General features: G+C 37.8%; 1 protein-coding gene across 14 annotated transcripts in view; it reads left to right on the top strand.

The window, feature by feature from the left end:
• Positions 1 to 23,850, top strand: part of TJP1 (tight junction protein 1) — a 268,094-nt gene that overhangs the window by 208,429 nt on the left and 35,815 nt on the right. For all 14 annotated transcript variants that reach the window (XM_034938367.3, XM_034938366.3, XM_034938372.3 and 11 more), the window contains 3 exons: positions 17,004 to 17,143; positions 18,374 to 18,479; positions 22,403 to 22,553. In XM_034938367.3, coding sequence (XP_034794258.1) covers positions 17,004 to 17,143; positions 18,374 to 18,479; positions 22,403 to 22,553 — 397 coding nt within the window. The remainder of the gene's footprint in view (positions 1 to 17,003; positions 17,144 to 18,373; positions 18,480 to 22,402; positions 22,554 to 23,850) is intronic.

The raw sequence follows: 23,850 nt of genomic DNA, 5'->3' as shown, positions 1-23,850 counted from the left end.
ATAAACCAGACACAGAAAGACAAACACTGCATGACCTCACTTACTGTGGAACCTAAGCAAGTTGAACTCATAGAAACAGACAGTAGAGTGGTGGTTACCAGGGGTTAGGGGTGGGGAGGAATGGGGAGATGTTTGTTAAAGGGTACACAGTTTCAATTATAAGATGAGTAAGTTCTGGAGACCTAATTTACAGTGTAGTGACAAGAGTTAATAACGTATACTTGAAATTTGCTAAGAGAGTAGATCTTAAGGCATTCTTTTGACACACACTAAGAAAAGTAACTATGAGGTATGGATATGTTAATTAACTTGGTCTCGGTCATCATTTGAATATGTATATCAAAACATCACTGTTGTACACCTTTAATAGATACAATGTTTATTTGTCAATTGGACCTCAGTAAAGCTGGAAAGAAAAAGTAAATTTGGGTCTAGATCTGAAGAGATGATTTAGGATTAGAGATGTTGAATTGAGACTTAACTTGCATAGAGGTGTTAGCTGAAGCCATAGAAGTCACTAAAATTGCTAAGAGAAACAGTTTGGAAAGAAGGCAGAGAACTGGATAACAGGGAGCACGTTCTTTTAGGAAGGTGAAGAGGCGAGGGAGAAGTAAGAGAAGGGAGGCGTACCTAGCCAGGAGAGAGCTTTTTTAAAGTTTGTAAAAAACCGCAGTGACAATGGTAGTTAAAACTGTATATTCACCAAAGTGTTTCGCATTCTACTAAAATGGGAACTAGTAAGAGAAGAGGATAACTTGTAAGAGCTATGAATGTGGTTGCTAATTCGTATCTACTGTAGTTTTTATGTATTTGTGAAGCTGATTATTTCTAAATTTCAAACCTAGATTTATAAATTATGAGAACCCTGGTGTTTATTTTAAGGATGTAATGATTTTTTAAAGGAATATTATGGCATGTTACGTGTAAAGTTGGCTTATCTTATAACTGATGATGATTTTTAATTGCTGCAGTTAATATATTCTAAAAATCTTCCTGGCACAGCATAGATGTTATCAGGAAAAGGATTACTGCCGCAACACATATACACACACAGTGATATAGCACCTTTGATGATTCACGGGAGCAGCTGTAATTTTAACATCTATTTCTCAGCTAGAAACCATGCTTAAGTAATTTGGACATGATTTCCCCTTTTAAATAAAGCAATCTGAATCAAAATCTCAAATGTTGGGCCATTAGTTTAGATTGTAAATAAATTTTCAATCTTAGAAAATTCTTTTTGATGTCTACTTTCTTCATTTAGAGTTCCTCAGCACTTAGAATCTGTAACCTTAACTTAAAAGTGGAGGGTTTTTTCCCCCCTAAAATTACTATTTTTGTATTATATTGTGATTTTTTTTTCTCCTAGGTATCTTAAGTATTTTCATGGGTAGCACCAGTAATATGGGAGCTTTTAAAAATACAAACTTCTGGGGCTTGCTTTCAGTTCATCTGAGACGGAAGCAGGCAATACATTTGACCCTCGAACAACCTAGGGTTTAGGGGTTTAGGGGGGACCAAAACCTCCCTCTGACCCCCGACACACAGTCAAAAATCCACCTGTGATTTTTAACTTCCCAAAAACTTAACTATTAATAGCCTACTGTTGAGTGGAAGCTTACTGATAACATAAACAGTACAAAGTTTGTAGGTTAGATTTATTATATTCAGTATTCTTAAAGTAAGCTAAAGAAAAGAAAGTGTTAATAAGAAAATCATAAGGAAGAGAAAATACATTTACTGTTCATTAAGTGGAAGTGGATCATCATAAAGGTCTTCATCCTCGTTTTCCTTCGCTGCTCATTTCCTTCATCCTTGTTTTCACATTTAGTCGTCTGAGGAATAGGAGAGGTTGGTCTTTCTGTATCATGGGTGGCAGAGGTGGAAGAAAATTCGAGTGTAAGTGGACCCACACAGTTAAATCTCATGCTCTTCAAGGGTCAACTGTATTTTTTTGTTTTTAAGCTCCTGGTATCTTTCTCTTCTGTGCACTGCTAGATGTGGGAACTAATGGTTAGAAAGTATAGTGTATAAAAGAAAAGGTAACTTCAACTACAGAAGGAAAAATCTCTTCAGGTTCTTTTAATATTTTTTGTGGTGAGAATTTAATTCCTGAAAATTTAGTAATCTGCCTACAGACAAGATATAAATAGTACCAGTTGCTTAAAGGTTTCATTTCCACCCCAAAGTTGAATCTTCAAATCCTGTAACTGTGGAGTTTTAATTTAGAGCATTCCCTGCATTTTGAGAAACAACTTAGATACATTATAAGAGTAAAATGCTAGTGTAAAAAAACACTAAAGGACTTCCATATATAGTCTTTTGTTTTTTTTATTTAATTTTGGCTGTATAAGTGTCTTTTTGTTTTACAAATTGTATGTAAATTATCTTTAAAGAAGTGATAAAAAAATGACCTGGTCTCTGTGAGAAAGGTTTCACTTGAGTGTAAAAGGAAGTCTGTCTTGGCAAACATCAGCCCTGCCCTGTTCTCTTCCTAGATTTCTGAATACTTTTGTATATTTTTAGGATGTGCGATTATCTGCTGAGAATAATAACCTCTTCATCTTCATTTTGTGAGAAGTGATAGAATATAGTGATTTCTTAGGGCTTTGGAGCCGGACTTCCTGGGTTCATGTCCCAGCCTGCCTTTGGTTACTTGCATAACCTTGAAACCTCTGTGTTTCAGCATCCCCATATGCAGTGAAGCAGGCAGGTCATACGTTACAGAATGGTGAGAAATTAGTTATTACAATACCTGGCACATGTGTTCGCTACTATAATTATTATGGTGATTCATAGTAGTAATAATAGTATCATAAGTTAGAATTTCCAAATGTGCTTTCTTATCTGCTTGTATTTAACCATTTTCTGAGATTTCCTCATTCTATATAGTTAAGCAAACTAAAATTGAGAGGTTGCAATAAAGTCCAGGGTTATGTTGTTGACATGGGATTGGGGCCAGGATTAAAACTGTTGGCTCTTTGACCCAAATCTTTGACCTTACTGGTGTAGAGAAAGAAATTTCATAGCTTAATTACTACTTAATCTTCAGGAAACTAAAATCTACCAGAGTTCCATTGTTGTCATGACCTACTTATGTTCCTCTGTGTGATATTCTTTTCTTAGAGAGCAAACATATGGAGAGAATTCTGAGAAAAACACACAAGCTTGTTCTTCATTATAATTAGATGAACAAAGTATCCTCACTGTTGTCTAGAACTGGAGTTGGCAGACTGCACCGTGTGGGCTAAATCCAGCCTCCTACTTTTGTAAAGTTTTATTGGAAACCCATTCCACAATGGCATAATCAAGAAGTTATAAGAGAGACTATATGGCCAAGGGAGTCAATTACAGAAAAAGTTTCCAAATGCTTTGTCTGGAATGTTAAAATAGTTTTGTTTTTAAATTCAAAAAATATATATACATAGGGAAAATAATTACAGTGGTTTTCTTATATCTTGATGCTTGTTGCTGGGCTTGTTTGCTTTGTTTTGTATTTCACTTAGTATTGTTGCAGAGCCCACTCTGGGCCAAGACTTGGGCTGTAGGAGCTGGGAATACTGAGAGAGCCCACAGTTGATGGTGACACTTTGCTTCTTGGTGATTACTGAGTGGGAATCATTGAAAAGAGATTTCACTGATCTTCCTGTAGTCCCTGCATAAGTAGAGAGTATTTGATTTGCAGGGTATGATCTAGGCCTCTGCTTGGTTAGATTGTATTCTTCCTCATATTTACAGCTATTTTAACAGACCCATTTTATGTTTCCCTCTAACATTTTATGTTAGAGGGAACAACAGGTGTTTACCTTTTTTATTCTATAAATTTTTATAAAAGTGAGCATGATTAGTCATAAGCAGGTACAATATTGAAAAAATTCTATTACAGTAAAAGTTCAGACTAACAGGATGAAATTGAAATGTGGGAAATTTGGATTGTCAAGATTTACATTTGGCATTCTACCCATTTACATTTGTTACACTCATTCCCTGAAACCAACAGAGTTCATCTAAGGCCTAAACTGTTTTCTAAAGTGTTTGGGGAATGTGTTTTCACAAATAGAAAAACAGTCCAGTTTATATTTAGCAAATCCATTTTACGAAAATGGTTAGTTCTGAGAAACTTAAAAGCAGTGTTTTCAGAAGATTGAAACTTTGTAACAGTTATTTAATCTCTTCATTCATTGTTCCTCCTGAGAAGTGCCTCTACTAAATTCTAAAGTAAAAGGTGTGTCAGCATTGATACAGCTTATGATACAGCAAATACATGACAGTAAAATTGAATTTTCTGAATCAGAAATTTTTAGCCTAAATTCACGTTTGGCCAAGTTAAGATCATATATTTGGGATCAAAACCTCTTATCTATACAATCCACTCCATATTAGGAGTTTTCCAAGAGTGCTGAGTAAGTCCAAATAAACATGCAGGTAGAGCATATAATGTGCAGTCACGTGTCACTTGATGGGGATACCTTCTGAGAAATGCATCCTTGTGTGAACATCATAGAGTGTACTTACACAAACCTAGGTGGTAGAGCCTGCCACACACCCAGGCTATATGGTGTAGCCTATTGCTTCTAGGCTACAAACCTGTACAGCAGGTTACCGTACCGAATACTGTAGGCAGTTGAAACAGCAGTTAGCATTTGTGTATCTTAAACGTAGGAAAGGACAGTACAACTACAGTATTTTAATCTTCAGGGACCACTGTTGTCTGTGGGGTCCATTGTTGACTAAAATATCCTTATGTGGTCTTAGCTTTTAAATTAAAGATCTAGTTTTTTATTTACACACCTTTTCCTCTACCTTCCATAATTGTTTTCGTCAGCATTTGAGAACTATAAATATTATTTCATCTTACTGTATATAGTTTCTGTCACATATTGCTTAATTTTCTCTGAAACTTACATACAGGTTGAGCGTAGGTAATCTGAAAGTGCAAAATCCAAAATGCTCCAAAATCCAAAACTTGAGCGCCAACATGACGCTCAAGGGAAATGCATTTCAGATTTTGCATTTTCAGATTAGGGCTGCTCAATGGGTAACCAGTATGATGCACATATTCCAAAATCCGAAATCCAAAACAGTTCTGGTCCCAAGCATTTTAGGCAAGGGATGCTTAACCTGTGCAACTTTGCCAATAGGCTAAAAATTATTGTTGAAACATCCTAATATTGATGAGCATTTTTTTTTTCTATTTCAAATGTGGAGAGGTAACGATCTTCTGACTGGTGAATTTCTTTTTAATTTTTTTGACTTTTAGGTTTAGGGGTACATATGCAGGTTTGTTACGTAGGTAAACATGTGTCATCGTGTTTTGTACGTACTATTTCATCACCCAGATGTTAATCCCAGTATCCAATAGTTTTCTCTTGTTCTCCCTCCTCCTACCCTCCCCCCTCAAGTAGACCCCAGTGCCTGTTGTTTTCTTTGTGTTCATATGTTCTTACCATTTAGCTCCCACTTACAAGTGAGAACATGCAGTGTTTGGTTTTCTGTTCCTGCATTCGTTTGCTAAGGGTAATGGCCTCCAGCTCCACTCATGTTCTGGCAAAAGACATGTTCTTTTTTATGGCTGCATAGTATTCCATGGTGTATATGTACCACATTTTCTTTATCCACTCTGTCATTGGTGGGCATATAGGTTGATTCCATGTCTTTGCTATTGTGAATAGTGCTGCAGTGAACATTTGTTTGCATATGTCTTTATGGTAGAATGATTTATATTCCTTGGGTATATACCCTGATTGGTGAGTTTCAGATTTTATTTACTGATCATTGGTGTTAGTCTTTTGTCTAAATAAAATAGATTTCATAACTCCAATTTGATAAGTGCTTTATTCTAAACAAGAATTACATATATTGTTGGTAGTGAACATGGTGTTGGTAGTACTACGTGTTCTTTTTTAGGCTCACCATGAGGTCCTTTAGCTTTGTTTTTTTTTTTTTTCTGTTTCCCTTTCATCTGAGGAAGATAGAAAGGGTGCCAGTTAGAAAGATATGATTCATTAAGTATTTCAATGGTTAATCAGCGAATCGAATCAGTGACTTCTTTCCCGTGGCTCCTGTACCTTACACCGTGACCAATGTGCATAGTTCTGAGTGATCAACAGGCACCACAGTGAATTTTCCTTCTGTAGTGAAGGTTGAAAGATTTTACCAGTAATGTGGATGTTATCCTGCTCATTCGTCCTTTGCCAAATACTTACTGATGTCACATATATGTTATCAGTGTATGGCGGTAAATATCCTGAGCAATCTTTTTTTTTTTTTTTTTTTTTTTTTTTTTGACACAGAGTCTTGCTCTGTCGCCCAGGCTGGAGTGCAGTGGCACGATCTCGGCTCACTGCGAGCTCCGCCTCCCAGGTTCACGCTATTCTCCTGCCTCAGCCTCCCGAGTAGCTGGGACTACAGGCACCCGCCACCACGCCCGGCTAATTTTTTGTGTTTTTTAGTAGAGACGGGGTTTCACTATGTTAGCCAGGGTGGTCTCGATCTCCTGACCTCGTGATCTGCCTGCCTCAGCCTCCCAAAGTGCTGGGATTACAGGCGTGAGCCACTGCGCCTGGCCATATCCTGAGCAATCTTAGGCAAGATCCCTGCTATCATTTGGATGTAAGCTCTATATCCAAAGCAAATACATAAATTTGAAAATACAAAAAGTAAATTTTCGTTAGTGGTTAAATGCTATAAAGAGAATCAGGGTAGTGTAATAGTGAAGCAGGAGGGGACAATATTAAATAACAGGCTCAGGGAAGAAAGCTTCTCTGAGGTCACATCATTTTGAACTGGGTAAGAAAGACCCTGGCAGGTGAAGGTCATTCTGGAATAAGGCAAAGCGTGTACTGCTCCTGAGATGGAAACTCGACCTACTGGAAGGGCAGCAATATAGCCCATGTGGCTACATCATAAGAGCAAGGGAGAAAGTGATTTGGAGATCCAAGAAGTGAATTTTTTCTGTTTTAAAAAATTTGGTTAGAACATGAAAGTTTTTTTTTAATGTTGTTTATTACTTGAAATGTTATTAAATGCTTTTTTGCTAATATATTTTATCTAACATTTCAAAGTGAGTGGAATATCAATGACATCCTGAACTTTTGTGAACGAACTGTTATTTTCAGTTCGAGGGGATTTCAGGTTACTTCATTGAAATTCCAATGTGAGGTTTTATTTTCAGTGTGCTTTTGTGAGGGGCCAAAAGAGGGAAGATTTTAGTTGATTAAGTTTCTCTAGTTAATGGAAACCCAAGTGTAGTCATGGGGTATTCAGTGATTGCTGTTAGATTTTAACCCTTAAGAGGAGATCATGGATCAAATAGCAGAAAGGCAGGCTTCAATATTTATCATATATCCCCTGTTTAAAAAGTGAAAGTAGGCCAGGCACGATGGCTTACACCTGTAATCTCAGCACTTTGGGAGGCCAAGGTGGGCAAGATCACTTGAGGTCAGGAGTTCAAGACCAGCCTGGCCAACATGGTGAAACCCAGTCTCTACTAAAAATACCAAAATTAGCTAGGCGTGGTGGCATGTGCCTATAATCCCAGCTACTCGGAAGGCTGAGGCAGGAGAATCGCTTGAACCTGGGAGGCAGAGGTTGCAGTGAGCCGAGATCACGCCACTGCACTCCAGCCTGGGTGACAGAGCGAGACTCCGTCTGGGGAAAAAAAAAAAAAAAGTGTATTTAGCCGGGCGTGGTGGTGCACATCTGTGATCCTGGGTACTCAGGAGGCTGAGGTGGAAGGATCGCCTGCTTGAGCCCAAGAGGTTGAGGCTGCAGTGTGCCATGATCACGCCACTGAACTGTAGCCTGGGCAATAGAACAAGGCCCTGTCTCAAAAATAAGTAGTACAAAAATAAAAAGTAAAAGTATAAAGTTTATTTACTCCATCAGCTGAGATTTGTTTTCTTCTACAAGTACAATATTTAAAAATGACAAATTTAAAAACAAACTGCTCCACTTGTCTATATGTATAAAAATAGTAAATATGCAAAAAAAAACTTATTTGCAGATTTTTTAAATGTGAGACAATTTTCTGTTTTCTCTGAGAGAATCCTAATAAGATTTGTGACATTGGTCTCCCACTATAAAATCTACCAAATAAACTGCACAAAGTGCTATGTTACTCATAAGTATTAGTCAAAGTACAGAATAATCGTTATACCACCAATGAAGGTGTAACAACACAATTCTTTAAGTGAGACAAAAGTCCTGTTGGGCTTTCCTCAGTTGTTTCTTACTAAAAGTTGTCCATATCCATGAAAATTACTTTTGAACCACAGACCTGTTTTTCTTCTAATGCGGATGGACTAGATTAATAGATGAATGTTTAAGATGAGAAGCACTTGTACAGAAGAATGAGCTCCACAAACACATACATCTAAATTATTGCCTAAAAACAATATCACAGTGACATAGACTCAGATTTTTTCAGAAGCATGCTCATGAACACATGTATGTTTTAGAAAGCAGATTACATGTAAAGGACAGATTTACATTGTGAGAAATTAGCTTGCAAAATGACAAAGTGGAATTAAGGTAATTATTTTCCTGCCTTCTCAGCATACTTCTTGGGCAACTTTTTTACCTTTTGTTCCCAAGTACCAGCCCTGTATCTCTTGCTTTCTCATCCCCAGAATTCTTTGGGTACCAGTGCAGAGAGAGACCATTTTTTAATCGCTGTGAAGGGGGAACTTCAATGTGTATATATTTGTTTCCATATAAAATTAGAGGATTAGCAGTGATTGCAACATTCTAAGTATGAAACTGGAGTGTGCCTTCACTTTTCTGTCTTTTTGCGATAGAGCCTTCCAGGCTGAAATTTTCCTGTCAGTGGAAAAAACTTTGGAATACAGTTAACTTAAATTCTTAGCATATTTTTATTGTTAATTGTGGCTGAGATAATCCAATGCCTTTTAAAGGGATTAGTAGCTAGCTTTTGTTTTCAACCTAAACTGTGGTGTTCTTGCCTACCTTATGCAATTAATGAACTTGTGAAAAGTATGTATAAATCCGTTTTTGTAGTATAAGTCTTTAATTTGTAATGGGGAGTTGGCTTTATAAAAGGATATTCTACTAGAGTGAATGTTCAGCGCTTCATTTATTTCCTGTATTAAGGTTATTTTTAAAAGAAGGCACATCAAGTTGATTGGAAAGGTGTTCATAGAGCTAGAAGTAAGAGGGAAAGGGCTATGAAATGGCGACCAGGCATATCTTATCAATCAGGAGACAACAAAGAACAGTTTCCATGAAAAGAGAAAGTTGAATGTAAAGAAATTAAACATAACAGGAGTAATGAGGGATTGACTGGTAAGAACTAAAGAGAGCTCTGAAGATTAAGAACCACAGATAGGGCTGGGCGCAGTGGCTCACACCTGTAATCTCAGCACTTTGGGAGGCCGAGGCGAGCAGATTGCCTGAACTCAGGAGTTCGAGACCAGCCTGGGCAACACGGTGAAACCCTGTCTCTACTAAAATACAAAAAATTAGGCCGGGCGCGGTGGCTCACGCCTGTAATCCCAGCACTTTGGGAGGCTGAGGCGGGCTGATCACGAGGGCAGATCAAGACCATCCTGGCTAACACGGTGAAACCCTGTCTCTACTAAAAATACAAAAAATTAGCCGGGCATGGTGGCACGTGCCTGTAGTCCAGCTGCTCGGGAGACTGAGGCAGGAGAATGGCGTGAACCCGGGAGGCGGAGCTTGCAGTGAGCCAGGATTGCACCACTGCACTTCCAGCCTGGGTGACAGACCAAGACTCAGTCTCAAAAAAAAAAAAAAAAAAAAAAAAAAAAAATAGCCGGACACAGTGGCATGCTCCTGTAATCCCAGCTACTCAGGAGGCTGAGACAGGAGAATAACTTGAACCCAGGAGGCGGAGGTTGCAGTGAGCCAAGATTGCGTCACTGCACTCCAGCCTGGGTGACAGAGCGTGACTCCGTCTCAAAAACAAAGCACAAAAGAACCACAGATAGAAGGAGCAGCTACTCTCCTTGGTGCTGAGATAGAGTGCCAAAGGAAGAGGCTCCCACTCACCCATCCTCAGGGCTGAGATCTGGCCTTCTTGGAAAGGGAACAACTGTGCTCACTGAGTGGCCGAGAATTTGCCGTGGTATGTCACCAGACGAACTTGCATGGTATTTGTACTCCCATGTGCTGGGGAGGTATCTCATGGGAGACTTCACACAACAGAACCGTTTGAGAGAGTCTCTGGAGCAGGCTGCTGGCCACCGAGTACTTTAGGATGCTGGGCACTGCAGGAGCATGCTGAGGGGATGCACCTTCTCTCCTACAGCGTCTCCCCAGGACCCTGTACTGACCATGCTGCATGCCCTCTGCCTCTACTAAATGTCTCCAAACAGCTGCAATTTCACAACCAAAGTTTTTTACTTGAAACAGCATGTTACTCCTTGCTAATCTAATTGAGTGTGTATTAATCGGCTACACTGGTCACACATTTGATTGGCTAAGACCTAAAGTAGGCTCTGCTTAACAGTGAGTCCGTTCATGTGACCTATAAAATCTCTCTCAGAGACTCCTTTCCAGTCCATCTTTGTCAGCCGTCTTGTCTAGAGCTTTCAGCTAGCTCATAGCCTCCAGATAACGAGGTCATTACCTTTAGATTAATACGTGCAAGTTAATACAAAAAAAAAAAAAAACAGAAACTCGTCTTACCCTTCTGGGGAAAAGCAAAAGTGCCCATAAGAGGGTCTTGAGGTACCTTAAAATGCCCAAAGTTTCCTTCTAGGCTACCAGGAGCTGGAATACGTAAACATGAACCTGACTCCGAACACATAATTTTTATGGAAAGCTTTCCTCATAATAGCAAACGCGCGCGCGCACACACACACACACACACACATTTTTAAGCTTAAATATGGAGAGCCATTAGGATAGAATTATGTGAGGAAGGGCTGGGCATGGTGGCTTGCACCTGTAATCCAGCACTTTTGGAAGCCAAAGTAGGAGGATCACTTGAACCCAGAAGTTCGAGACTCGCCTGGGCAACATAGCGAAACCCCATCTCTACAACAAGTGGAAAAAGTTAGCAGGGTATGGTGGCACGCATCTGTAGTCCAGCTACTCTTGCAGGCTGAGGTGGGAGGATTGCTTGAGCCTGGGAGGTTGAGGCTGCAGTGAAGTATGATTGTGCCACTGCACTCCAGCCAGGGCAACATTGAGACCCTGACTCAAAAAAAAAAAAAAAAAAGAATTAGGAAGGTTTGGGGAAAATGTGATTCATTATCACAACCTCACAATTTCTTTCAATAATTGCCACTGATTGTTGACTAATTTCATGTGTAAATTCAGATTTTATCTTGACTTCATAGTCACATTTGCTTGTGAAAGAACATTTTAATGTTTGGAAAAGTTGATTATTTTATTTTGTGCTGTAACTCTAGATCTGCATAGTCCAACACCATAGCCAGTAGCCACGTGTCACTGTTCAACATTTGAAATGTGGCCAGTCCAAATCGAGGTGTATTGTTAGTGTGAAATGCACATTGGATTTTGAAAACACAGTATGCAAAAAATGTAAAATACCTCATTAATAACTTAGATGATGAAATATTACTTTAGATACATTGAGTAATAAAATTTATAAATTGATTTCGCCTTATTTTATTTAACATGGATTCTAGAAAATTTTTAATTACGTAAGCAGCTCATTTTATAATTCTCTTAAACAGTACTGTTCTAGATCTTTATGTATTATTGAATAATGCCTCCATCTTTTGGTAGATAATGGAAATGCACTAACAAAAGCTAATATTTCAAATATTAATTATATGAAAAATTGAATAGAATGGTGTGAGTCCCATTTATGTGAAATGTTGTTTTGGAAGGCTAATTGCATTTAATGTTATAATGATTATATCACAGGACAAAAAGGTAATTAGCAATGGGGTATGCAAATTGGCCAAAGATAAAAATACTCCCAGAAGTTTTGTGTGATATATGGAGCAAGAGCCCTACATGTATAGCCAATGACGACCTATCGTTTATCATTGAGGAGAGCATTTGAGTTAAAATATTGTAAGTTAAAATACCAAGATGGTAATGTCTGTTAATCACATTTTAATTTTTAGAAGTTTTGATCAGTTACAAGAAAGAAGAAAGTTAATTGGAATTCTTACCTTTTCTAAACAAATTCTGCTTTGTACAGAGCAATAGAAATCTGTAGAACTATTAAAATTTTGTGGGTAACTCATTCTCTTTAAAAATACTCATTTTAACTTATTTTTTCACTTTTCTCTTTTTAAAAATAATTTTGTATTTATAATATATTAATCATTTTTAATGCAAACAATGCAGGGATAATTTACTATTTTGCACTTCCCTTTTCATCTGAGGAGCACAGCACAATTTGGGGATAGAGCTTAATTTTGTTGATTTATACTTAGCTAATTGTGATACTTTATTACACAAGTAATGGCTAAAAATTTTGATCTTTTACAATTTATTGTATTTATTTATTTATTTATTTATTTATTTATTGAGACAAAGTCTCGCTGTCTTGCCCAGGCTGGAGTGCAGTGGCGCAATATCGGCTCACTGCAACCTCTGCCTCCCAGGTTTAAGCGATTCTTGTGCCTCAACCTCCCAAGTATCTGGGATTACAGGTGCGTGCCACCACACCCAACTAATTTTTGTTTTTTTAGTAGAGAGGGGGTTTCACCATGTTGGTCAGGCTGATCTCGAACTCCTGACCTCAGGTGATCCACCGACCTCGGTCTCCCAAAGTGCTGGGATTATAGGAGTGATGTTTCATGTTAAACATCATTTGCATATTTAACCAGCCAATCTTTTCCAATTTAAAAGTAGCTCATCCTTGTTTGAGCTAGAAAATATCTTGGCTTTTTTTTTTTTTCCTAAAAGATTGTTCTACTTCAGTGCAGCTCATTAAGAATATACCAAGTTAAAAGTAGAATACACCTCCACAGAATGGTTAAAAGAATACAAAAATAGAAACTATGCAAAGTACTTATTTTTTATTCCTTGAGGAAGACAACATAGAAAGAAACCTTTTCCTGAAAAGAGACTGCTAATAATATACGTTAATAAAACCAAATTTTATGTTTAAAGTTAGTCTTTAAAAATAATTTTAAATATATTTTTTCAATCTTTATAATAATAAGTAAATTTTTGTAAAAGTTGAAATAGTAGAGAGAACTGTAAAATTCCTCTTGGCTACTATTTTGGCTATTTTTCCCTCCAAGGTGAACCACTGTTGCTTATTTGGTATCTGTTGCTTGTCTGTACATGGGCATGTGCAAACATGTCTGTTTATATTTTAGAGAAAACTTTTTAAATAGCTATATGGTATCCTGCTATATGTATTCTGTAATCTGTGTGTCTTATTTGGCATTTTGTTTTGAAGTTATTTTCTTTCTTTTTTTTTTTTTTTTTTTTTTGAGACGGAGTCTCACTCTGTCGCCCAGGCTGGAGTGCAGTGGCGCAATCTCAGCTCACTGCAAGCTCCGCCTCCCGGGTTCACGCCATTCTCCTGCCTCAGCCTCCAGAGTAGCTGGGACTACACGCTCCCGCCACCATGCCCAGCCAATTTTTTTTGTATTTTTAGTAGAGACAGGGTTTCACCCGTAGCCAGGATGGTCTCGATCTTCTGACCTTGTGATCCGCCCGCCTCAGCCTCCCAAAGTGCTGGGATTACAGGCGTGAGCCACGGCGCCCAGCCGTTTTAAAGTTTTCATGTCTGTACATATCATTCTATTTCATTACACCTAATTTTAATAGTCTTTTACAAACAATGCATGCTTATTAGAACAAGTGAAATAGATCAAATCCACCAACTCCACTTCACCCCCAGTTCACCCCCAGTTCTCACTCTTCTTGAATTAAGCCATTCTCCAGACTCGTACTGACATTTGGTATCATATATAGGGTTTGGGTTTTTCTTTTAATAATTAAGAGATCAGGTTTTGAATTATTACTCAGCTAAATTATTTCAGTTGAACAATACAAGGTGAACATCCAGTTTATTCTTTTGATAAGAAACTTTCTGTATTATGGACATCTTGTTTCTAGGTATTTGCCTGCGAAAACATGGCAGTAAGCACCTTCGTACCTGATTTCATGTACTGTGCTGGTGCATTTTATTTCTAAAGTCCTTAAAGAGTGTGTTTGTGTTGTTCAAAATTGTTAATGGATAGTATCAGATTACTGATATAGCTGTGTTTCAAATGTAAGTCTTTATAATATCTTTTCCTGTGCAAGTAAAAGTTTTTAATCTTGTCAGATATTTTTATCTTGCCTTTATGGCTTCCGAATTTCTATCCTACTTGCAAAGGCTTCCCCCAGTCTAAAGTTTTAGAATGTTTAATGTTCTTGTTACTGGTGTTATTTTTTCCCTTTCATTTCCATCTGATTGTTGACGATATTGACAAAAGATTTTTTTATGTAATTAAAATTATCTTAATTCAGGAAATTTTTCAGTAGTCTTTAATATTCATTAAGTTTTTTTTTTTTTCAATATTTTGGGACCATTAGCTCGTGATTATACTACCTCGGTCTTCAAAATCAGAGTGAATAACAGTAGTGTTCACAGGTATCACTGTCCTGTTACTGAGTTTGGTGTAAATAGTGTAAATACATTCAGCATTTCACTATTTGATAGGATGTTTGCTCTTGGTTTTAGAAAATAGTTTCTTTCATAATTATATTGCTTATTTCAGTTTTTGTTTAGGAATGACTGCAAATTTTCTCATGCCAGTTTGATATTAACACTTTTTTCTGTAAATATTTGTGCATAATAATGAATTGTGTCAGTAAATTCCTAATGTCGAACTAATCTAGCACCCTTGAAATAACCCTGATGATAGTCTTCTAATACACTACTGTATTTTCCAGCTAGTATTTTATTTATTTAGAATTTTTTCCTCCATTCATAATGAAAAATATATTATTTTCTCTCTTTGTACTCTTGTCATCAAGATTTGGATGTTAAAGGTTCTGGTAGCCTCAGATTGGAATGCTGATGACTAGAGTATTGATAATTGTCGACGATGAGTACATGGGGTTTTATGATACTGTTCTCTGTATGGCTGTATATGTTTGGAAGTAAAGTTTTTTTTTAAGTGAATTAGAGAGCTTTTTATATTTTTCTGTGGTCCAGGATAATTAAAAAAATTATTTTGTTTTTCCGAGGTTGGGAGAATGCAGCTGTAAAACCATATATACGTGATACTTTGTAAAATTATAGATCTTGATTTATCTTTTTATTCAAGATATATTTATTGGCTTCTTTTAAAATATATATTGTCTTGGTACACTTTATGATTTCTGTTTATCTGGGGAAATTATTAATGAACATTTAGTTTTATTTTGTTTCTTGCCACTAAAACTGATACTAGAATGAATGTTCTTATAAATGTTTTCTTGAGTACATTTGTATTTCTCTAGAATAAATATAGAAGTGGAATTATAGTGTATGACCTAGTTACATTTTTTGTTTTGATAATTTCCATTTTGCCTTCAAATAGTCATACACTTTTACCATCATTTTGTGAATATGTCTGTTTCTCCATATCTTTCCCTACCAGTGATGTTATCACGTGAAAGTTCTCATGGATGATAATATGATTTCTTTTTTTTTGAGACGGAGTCTTGCTCTGTCGCCAAGCTGGAGTGCAGTGGCACGATCTTGGCTCACTGCAACCTCTGCCTCCTGGGTTCAATTGATTCTCCTGCCTCAGCCTCATGAGTAGCTGGGACTATAGGCGCATGCCACCACGCCCGGCTAATTTTTGTATTTTTAGTAGAGACAGGGTTTCACCTTACTGGCCAGGATGGTCTTGATTTCTTGACCTCGTGATCCGCCTGCCTCTGCCTCCCAAAATGCTGGGAATACAGGCATGAGCTACTGTGCCTGGCCGATAATACAGTTTCTAATTAATTTGTATTTCCCTAGTTCCTAGTGAGGTTAAATGTGTTTGCATATTTATTACGTATTTGTACATCCTTTTTGCTGAAAAGCTTCTTTGTATTTTTGCATTTCTCTCTTGAGTTGTCTTGATTGATTTATAGTTCTTTTTTTCTTTTTCAAAGAGACGGAGTCTTGCTCTGTTGCCTAGGCTGGAGTGTAGTGGCTCTATCATAGCTCACTTCAGCCTCCAACTCCTCGGCTCAAGCAATTCTCCCACCTCAGCCACTTAAATAGCTAGGACTGTAGGAACAAGTGACAGTGCCTGGCTAAATTTTAAATTTTTTTTACGGAGTATGGAATTTGCTATGTTGCCCAGCTGGTCTCAAACTCCTGGGCTCAAGCAGTCCTGTTGCCTTGGCCTCCCAAAGTGCTGGAATTACAGACGTGAGCCATCATGCCTGTCTTTTCTTTTTTTAAGTACCAAATTCTTATATATGTTACTTAGGTCAGTACATAGTCAACATTTATATTTAGTTAAACTGTATGAAATTGTTAACATCGAGCTGTTTGAACTAAAGAATTCCCATTTCATTTAGTTCAGCCCAGTATTATATATGTTTCCCAATTATTTGCACGTACTTTATTTTTATGTAATCACTTTTGTTGATATACTGTGGCTTCATTGAGTCTTACTTTAGAAGGCTCCTGTTGATTATGTGAATGTTTAAACTCTTTTTTTAGGACTTGATTTCATCTGAAATCAGTTTATTTTTGTCATTGTTAAACATACGGATCTAATTTTTCTACATTTGTGGACAGTTGTCCCAACACCATTTATTAAATGTTATGTTCCTTCTCCAACAGTTTTGTTTGGAATGCTACTTTCATAATAAATTTTGCTATTATAGATCTATTTCTTCATTTTCGATTTTATTACATGAATCTATTTGGTTTTTCTGTGGTAATGCTCTATTTTTAATTACTAGGTTTTTACAATATTTTGGTATCTGTTAGAGCAGGTTGTCATTGTTTTTGAAGTTGCATTGCCTCTTCTTATACTGTTCTCTTACAGATGCTTTCCAGAATCATTCTTATGCTCTTGATTTTTTATTTTAATGACACACAGTCTCCGGAGTAGAGATGAAGAGAGAATTTCTAAACCTGGGGCTGTCTCAACTCCTGTAAAGCATGCTGATGATCACACACCTAAAACAGTGGAAGAAGTTACAGTTGAAAGAAATGAGAAACAAACACCTTCTCTTCCAGGTAAGCATAACGAAACACTAAGTTCAAGAAACATTTGCAAGTAGAGTGAAGTAATTGTTAGGATTTACAGAAGATTTTAAAGATGCAATTATTATTCTTCTCATGTGTGAATTTGTCTGCATATGACTTCCAGCATTTTCCTTATGGGTAGCAGGTTGGCACAAATCAGTTGCCTTTCATGAATGTTTTCCTTTACTTTCTAGATAGAAAATATTTATCATTAACAACTTCTTGCAATTAGTAAAGTTGTTTTCCAACACTGCTCTTTAAAGAGAAACATGAGATTGGCTTCAAAAATTTAAAAAGAAAAGTTATTTTGCTTTTTTGAAAGTGTTTTCATAAACATTTTATGGAGTATACCTTTATTTATTGTCTTTGGGTGTTTTTTTTTTGAGACAGAGTCTCACTCTGTCACCCAGCTGGAGTGCAGTGGTGTGATTAGCTCGCTGTAACCTCAAAACTCATGGGCTCCAGCTGTCTTTCCACCTGATCCTCCCTATTACAGGTGTGCACCACCACATCTGGCTATTTTGGGTTTTCTGGGTTTTTTTTGTGGGTTTTCTTTGTTTTTTGTTGTTGTTGTTGTTGTTGTTGTTGTTGTTGTTTTGGAGAGATGGAATCTTGCTTTGTTGTCCAGGTTGGTCTCCAACTCCTGGCCTCAAACAATCCTCCCACCTCAGCTTCCTAGTGTGTTGGGATTACAGGTGCAAGCCACTGTGTCTGACCCAAGCATCCTTTTAAAGCTGTCTGTGAAGACAAAACAGAATCAGCAAGATGCTAAGATCGGTTGCCTGGGAGGCCTGGAGATTTTGTTTCTGATGTCTTTCACTTCCTTTTCTCAAATCATCTTTCTTGCTCTGCTTGCTGAGTGGCAGAAATATGGTTATTTAAAAACATTTTATCATAATGAGGAAAGGTAGCTACTTTGGCAGTCTTAACTGGGAAGTGTAGGAATTCTCTCTTCTCATATCTATTTTTTGTTATTCGTTCTTAAAGAATAGATTTTTCAAATTCTGATTGCTGGAACTATGGAAAACACAGGTGACTGTGTAACATACCTACTTGTTATAAAGACTTCAGAATTTATTACTATAAAATGTACTCTAATACATATGGTAGATATGTTCCTCATCAGGTTCTCTGAACTTATGAATCATATATTGCTTGGTTGCTTGCATTATTATTCCATGTTTTTCTAAAGTGAGTCCTACTCAATTTTTTTTTTCTTAGAACCAAAGCCTGTGTATGCCCAAGTTGGGCAGCCAGATGTGGATTTACCTGTCAGTCCATCTGATGGTGTCCTACCTAATTCAACTCATGAAGATGGGATTCTTCGGTAATACAATTTTAAAGTTGTATTGTTTTCTTTATTCATTATTAACATTATTCAGAGTAGGAATTTAATTGTAAACCATATTGCATATATTTTTTAAAATAGTACATACCACCTAATACTATGATTATTTTTATATTTAACATTCTGCTACTTATATATGATAGTGAGTTAGAAATTAGACAACAAAGGAACTTTTTGGATGCTTTCTTTCTCACCGCTGTCTCCTGCCTAGCTTTTAAGTTAGGAATTAGAAAAAAAAAAAAAATTCTATTCAGACATCAGAATTTCCACAGCTTTCCAATGGAGCATTAAAAAAAAAAAAAAAAAATCAGTGTTTCTCAATCTCAGCACTAGTGGCATTTTGGGCCAGGTAAGCATTTGTTGTGAGGGGCTGTCCTGTGCATTGTGGCATGTTTAGCAGCAATCCTGGCCACTAGATGCCAGTAGCAGTCCCCTAGTTGTGACAATTAGAATTATCTCTAGACATTGCCAGATGTTTCCTTGGGGGCAAAATCATGGTTGAGATTGGTTGAGAACCTGTTCTAGGGTAGTTAGCAACCCAAAAGTAAGTTTTTACTATCTAAACACCTTTCATTACTTTACATTATATACTTGGTAGAATTGAGATGTAAATTTGTAAACAAATTTCAAACCATCATGATTATCAAATTAGTTTTTTGTTTGTTTGGTTAGTTTTTTTTTTTAAACAGGGTCTTGCTCTGTCGCCCAGGCTGGAGTGCCATGGTGCAATCTCGGCTAACTGCAGCCTCTGCCTCTCGGGCTCAAACAATCCTCCCACCTCAGCCTCCTGAGTAGCTGGGATGAAAGGACACACACCACCACACCTAGCTAATTTTTGTATTTTTAGTAGAGACGGGGTTTTGTTTCGCCACATTGCCCAGGCTGGTCTAAAAGTCCTGGGCTCAAGCAGTCCACCAACCTCAGCCTCCCAAAGTGCTAGGATTACAGATGTGAGCCACCGTACCCAGCCCAAATTAGTTTTTTATTGGCACTGGTAAAGGGGACATGATGTGAATAATTGAAAATTGACAGATTTCCGGGCCGGGCGCAGTGGCTTATGCCTGTAATCCTAGCACTTTGGGAGGCCGAGGCGGGCGAATCACAAGGTCAGGAGATCAAGACCATCCTGGCTAACACGGTGAAACCCCATCTCTACTAAAAATACAAAAAATTAGCTGGGCGCCTATAGTCCCAGCTACTTGGGAGGTTGAGGCAGGAGAATGGCGTGAACCCAGGAGGCGGAGCTTGCAGTGAGCCGAGGTCACACCACTGCACTCTAGCCTGGGTGACAGAGCGAGACTCCGTCTCAAAAAAAAAAAAGAAAATTGGCAGATTTCCTCAAGTGGGTTAGATTTAGACCCAGCTAGGTAGATAGAAGTAGTTCCTGAAAGAGATGGGGTTTTTACAAGTTTAAAACTGTACAATTTTAATATTAGGTAATTGATAATTCAACCTTTTATAAATTGTGCAGGCATAGATAGTCCCCTTCTTTTTCCTTTCTTGGGAATTGCTTGAAAACTTGTGTAAGTGTTTGAGGTTTAGGAAACTGTAATGATAAGATTCCAGAGACTGGCCGGGCGCAGTGGCTCATGCCTGTAATCCCAGCACTTTGGGAGTCCGAGGTGGGCAGATCACGAGGTCAGGAGATTGAGACCATCCTGGCTAACACGACGAAACCCCGTCTCTACTAAAAATACAAAAAAATTAGCCGGGCGTGGTGGCGGGCGCCTGTAGTCCCAGCTACTCGGGAAGCTGAGGCAGGAGAATGGCATGAACCCAGGAGGTGGAGCTTGCAGTGAGCCGAGATCGCGCCACTGCACTCCAGCCTGGGTGACAGAGCAAAACTCCATCTCAAAAAAGAAAAAAGAAAAATTCCAGAGACCTCCTTCCCGGGGAGAACAAATACCAAGGAGGATTTGAGGACGTGGACAGGATTAGTAGCTGTGCCAGGAAAGGTTTGGTTTTTCATTTAAAGCCAATGAATGGATTTGATGCAGAAGTTAGTGAGTCTGTTTTGCTATTGCAAGTAGTTAATATAATGCAGGCAGGACAAAGTATAAAATGTCAGTCATCTAAGGCACATGACACTGTTGGTGAGATAGGCCTAAAGCTGTCTTCTAACAGTGGTTTTCAGAAGCCATGTTTTACTAAAGGGTGGATACTGTGCTCAGTTGTTTTTGCTTTTTGAAGCACATTAGATTGGTCAGGGTTAGAAGAGGATTTCCAAAGTCCTATAGTCTTTTGTTTTTGTTTTTGTTTTGCTTTGTTTTAAAGAGACAGGGCCTCACTCTGTCACCCAGGCTAGAGTATAATGGTGTGATCATTGCTCACCATAACCTCAAACTCCTAGGCTCGAGGAATCCTCCCACCTCAGCCTTCGGAGTAGCTAGGACTGTAGGCAACGAGCCACGAAACCCAGCTAATTTTTTTTTTTTTTTTTTTTTTTTTTTTTAGTAGTGACAGGGTCTTGCTGTGTTGATCAGGGCTGGGAACAAACTCCTAGGCTCAAGCAGTCCTCCTGCCGCAGTCTCCCAAAATGCTGGCATTATAGGCTTGAGCTACCACACCCAACTGAGACCTGGAGTCTTAAGGACTTTGAGGAAATATTTAAAGAGCTTTCAGTACAGTGGGTTTAGGAGAGGAATCTATGAGAATGCTTTTGACCTGGCTAGGATACCACTACAACCAAGGGGCTTGGACCATTTGTAGTAAAGCTGGTAAATAGTTTCATGGAGGGATCAAGGATGCCACCAGCCAGTGAGAGACCTCATCTGATTTCTCAGGCTCTTACTTTTATGACTAGATGATGTTAGTTCCAGGTCAGGTAACCCAATCAGAAATGAATAAATAGTAAGTTCTGAAAGTTAAGGCGATCTCTTTAGTTGGCTTAAGGAGACTAGAAATCTCTCCTTCCTCAACACATTTCATTCATTTATTTGACTTTTTGTTGTTGTTGTTGTTATTGTTATCTATTAGTTTCTAATAATTTGGTTAGTATTACATAATAAAGAGTATAGGGATTTTTTTCTACACTTCTTGTCAGAATAGGTAAAATAGTGTATTTTCTTGGCTAGGAATGTGAGAGTACTTATGAATCCCTAGAAGGGAAATATAGTGGGTAATTTTTAATTACAGTCTGTTTCTATCCAGTCAGTTCTTAGAAGGCATCCTTTAGTATTTGTTTTAAGGAGTGTCACAAGGTTTCAACACTACACTGATGCTAGAGGTGGGTGTGTGTGCATTATTTTTTTTTTCCATTCAGAGAACTAGAAAGGGACAGAATGGATGTGGGGCTAATGTAGAAAGGCTGAATGACTATATGATTTGTATTGTAAAACTCAGAGGGGCAGCAGAGTAAGTGAACTACTCTGTGAACTACTGAAAGACTCCACCAACTGCAAAGTTTTTTTAAAAATCACTCTCTGTTACATGTAGAAATCACAATGCTTGGAGCCTTATTTTGAGTCCATCGTGTTAGGAAAATTAGCCAATTTATACTTCAATTTCTACCTTTATTTTAAAAAATTTGACTTTTCAGTTATTTAATAGAAATGATGTGTGAATTGGGGTGGAAAAAATGGAAGATGTTTTTAGCCATTGGGAATGTACCATAACTCTTTGAGAGTTGAGAAAACATTGTTTTACAAAGTAATTTTATAAATTAGTTATGTAAAATAGTACTTGCATATTAAATTTGAATATTCCAAAACTGTTAATCAGAAAATAGTGTTATTAAGTCTGATTTGAATTCTAACACTAAATTTTATTTAGTAAATTAGTGGTATGAGAGAAGTTTTAGAAATGATGGTTCTTTATTTAATTCTGAATATAGTTTTCACTGTAGTGATTGCTATAACGTTTTAAGCTCTTAACTGTTTCAAATGAAATATCTGTTTTAACAGGCCCAGCATGAAATTGGTAAAATTCAGAAAAGGAGATAGTGTGGGTTTGCGGCTGGCTGGTGGAAATGATGTTGGAATATTTGTAGCTGGCGTTCTAGAAGATAGCCCTGCAGCCAAGGAAGGCTTAGAGGAAGGTGATCAAATTCTCAGGGTACGTCAGTATTGCAACTTATGTGGGTTAAAAAGTATTTGGATCACCAGAAAAAGGTATCAAACAACAAGCTTACTATTGTAATTAGATTGTAATCTGTAAGCAGTCTCCATTGAGCCAGTTAAACTTTGAAAGTCAAAATCCATCAGGTCTACCTTATGCTGGACTTCTCACTTCCCATTCTTGTATCTTGCTCTTGTTTACTGCTATATTATGTGTTAGTAAAGAATGTAACATTTCATTTCTACCACTCGTGTTCACGGAAATAAAAGAAAATAAGTCTTATATCCCGATGATAATATCTACCAGGTAGTCTTTGGAAGTTCAACTAAACATTCAGACTGGCAGGACTCTGCCATGGGCCACAACTTGCCAGCAAGCAACATCAAGTGTTCCTCTCCCATATGAGTCATCTTGAAGCAATCCACACAACCTCTGGGACCTTTTTAACCCCAGATAATGGCTCAGACACAGGGAGATGGAATTCACATCAAAGGCAAATGTGTAAGCTGCCTGGCTTTGAAACTTCATACTCCACAAGAGACAGGATTAGTTACACAAATCAGGAAAGCCCAGGTTAGATGCAGAGTATCAGTAGAGTCTATAGAGAGTCCTCCCTTCCTTCCCCATAAACAGTTTCACCTAGTGACATAGTACCATCTTAATCTGTCTCCTATTTCTTTTTAAAATATCCAAACCTCCATTTGATTTGCTAGATTAAACTATGTCCTATTTTAATCAGAAGGTATCTGTCCATTGTGAGCTCCTACATTTATTCTGCTTCTCTACCACAAAGTCTTTGCCGTGGCCTCTCTATTCTGGTCTCTTTCTGTACTCAGCCTGCCTCTTGCCAGTGTCCTGGATTCAGCCTCCTGTCTGCTCCAGAATCTTGTAGCTTTATTCACTTTCTTGTCTTTCTCTCTCCACTGGTTCTTCATCTATCTTCCACTGTCTTATTTGTCCTTTTTTGCTGTTTAACTTGTTGAAGGATGTGGTTGAGGCCCTTGCCTGTTTTCTTTTCAATCATTGTGGTCATACAGTTTTGCAGCCTGGCTTCCACCTTCACCACACTGAAGCTCAGTTTTCAATAAGCCATCGCTGAGTTAATGTCATCCTCAAGCCTCATTTTCCTTTATTTTTTAGCAGCGTTTTGACTGTCTTAATCTTTTTTGAAGTACTTTTTTCCTTAGATTCCATAATACTGCCATTCTGGTGCTGTAATTTTTTTATTCTTTTCCTGCCTCTTTACTGATACTTTTAAAACTTGGAGAATGTTGGTAACTCTCTGCTTCTCTTG

The sequence above is a fragment of the Pan paniscus genome, chromosome 16, assembly GCF_029289425.2.
Source record: "Pan paniscus chromosome 16, NHGRI_mPanPan1-v2.0_pri, whole genome shotgun sequence".
Classification (NCBI taxonomy): domain Eukaryota; kingdom Metazoa; phylum Chordata; class Mammalia; order Primates; family Hominidae; genus Pan; species Pan paniscus.
The sequence above is the reverse complement of the archived record's forward strand: the minus strand, read 5'-3'. Positions and strand labels throughout refer to the sequence as shown.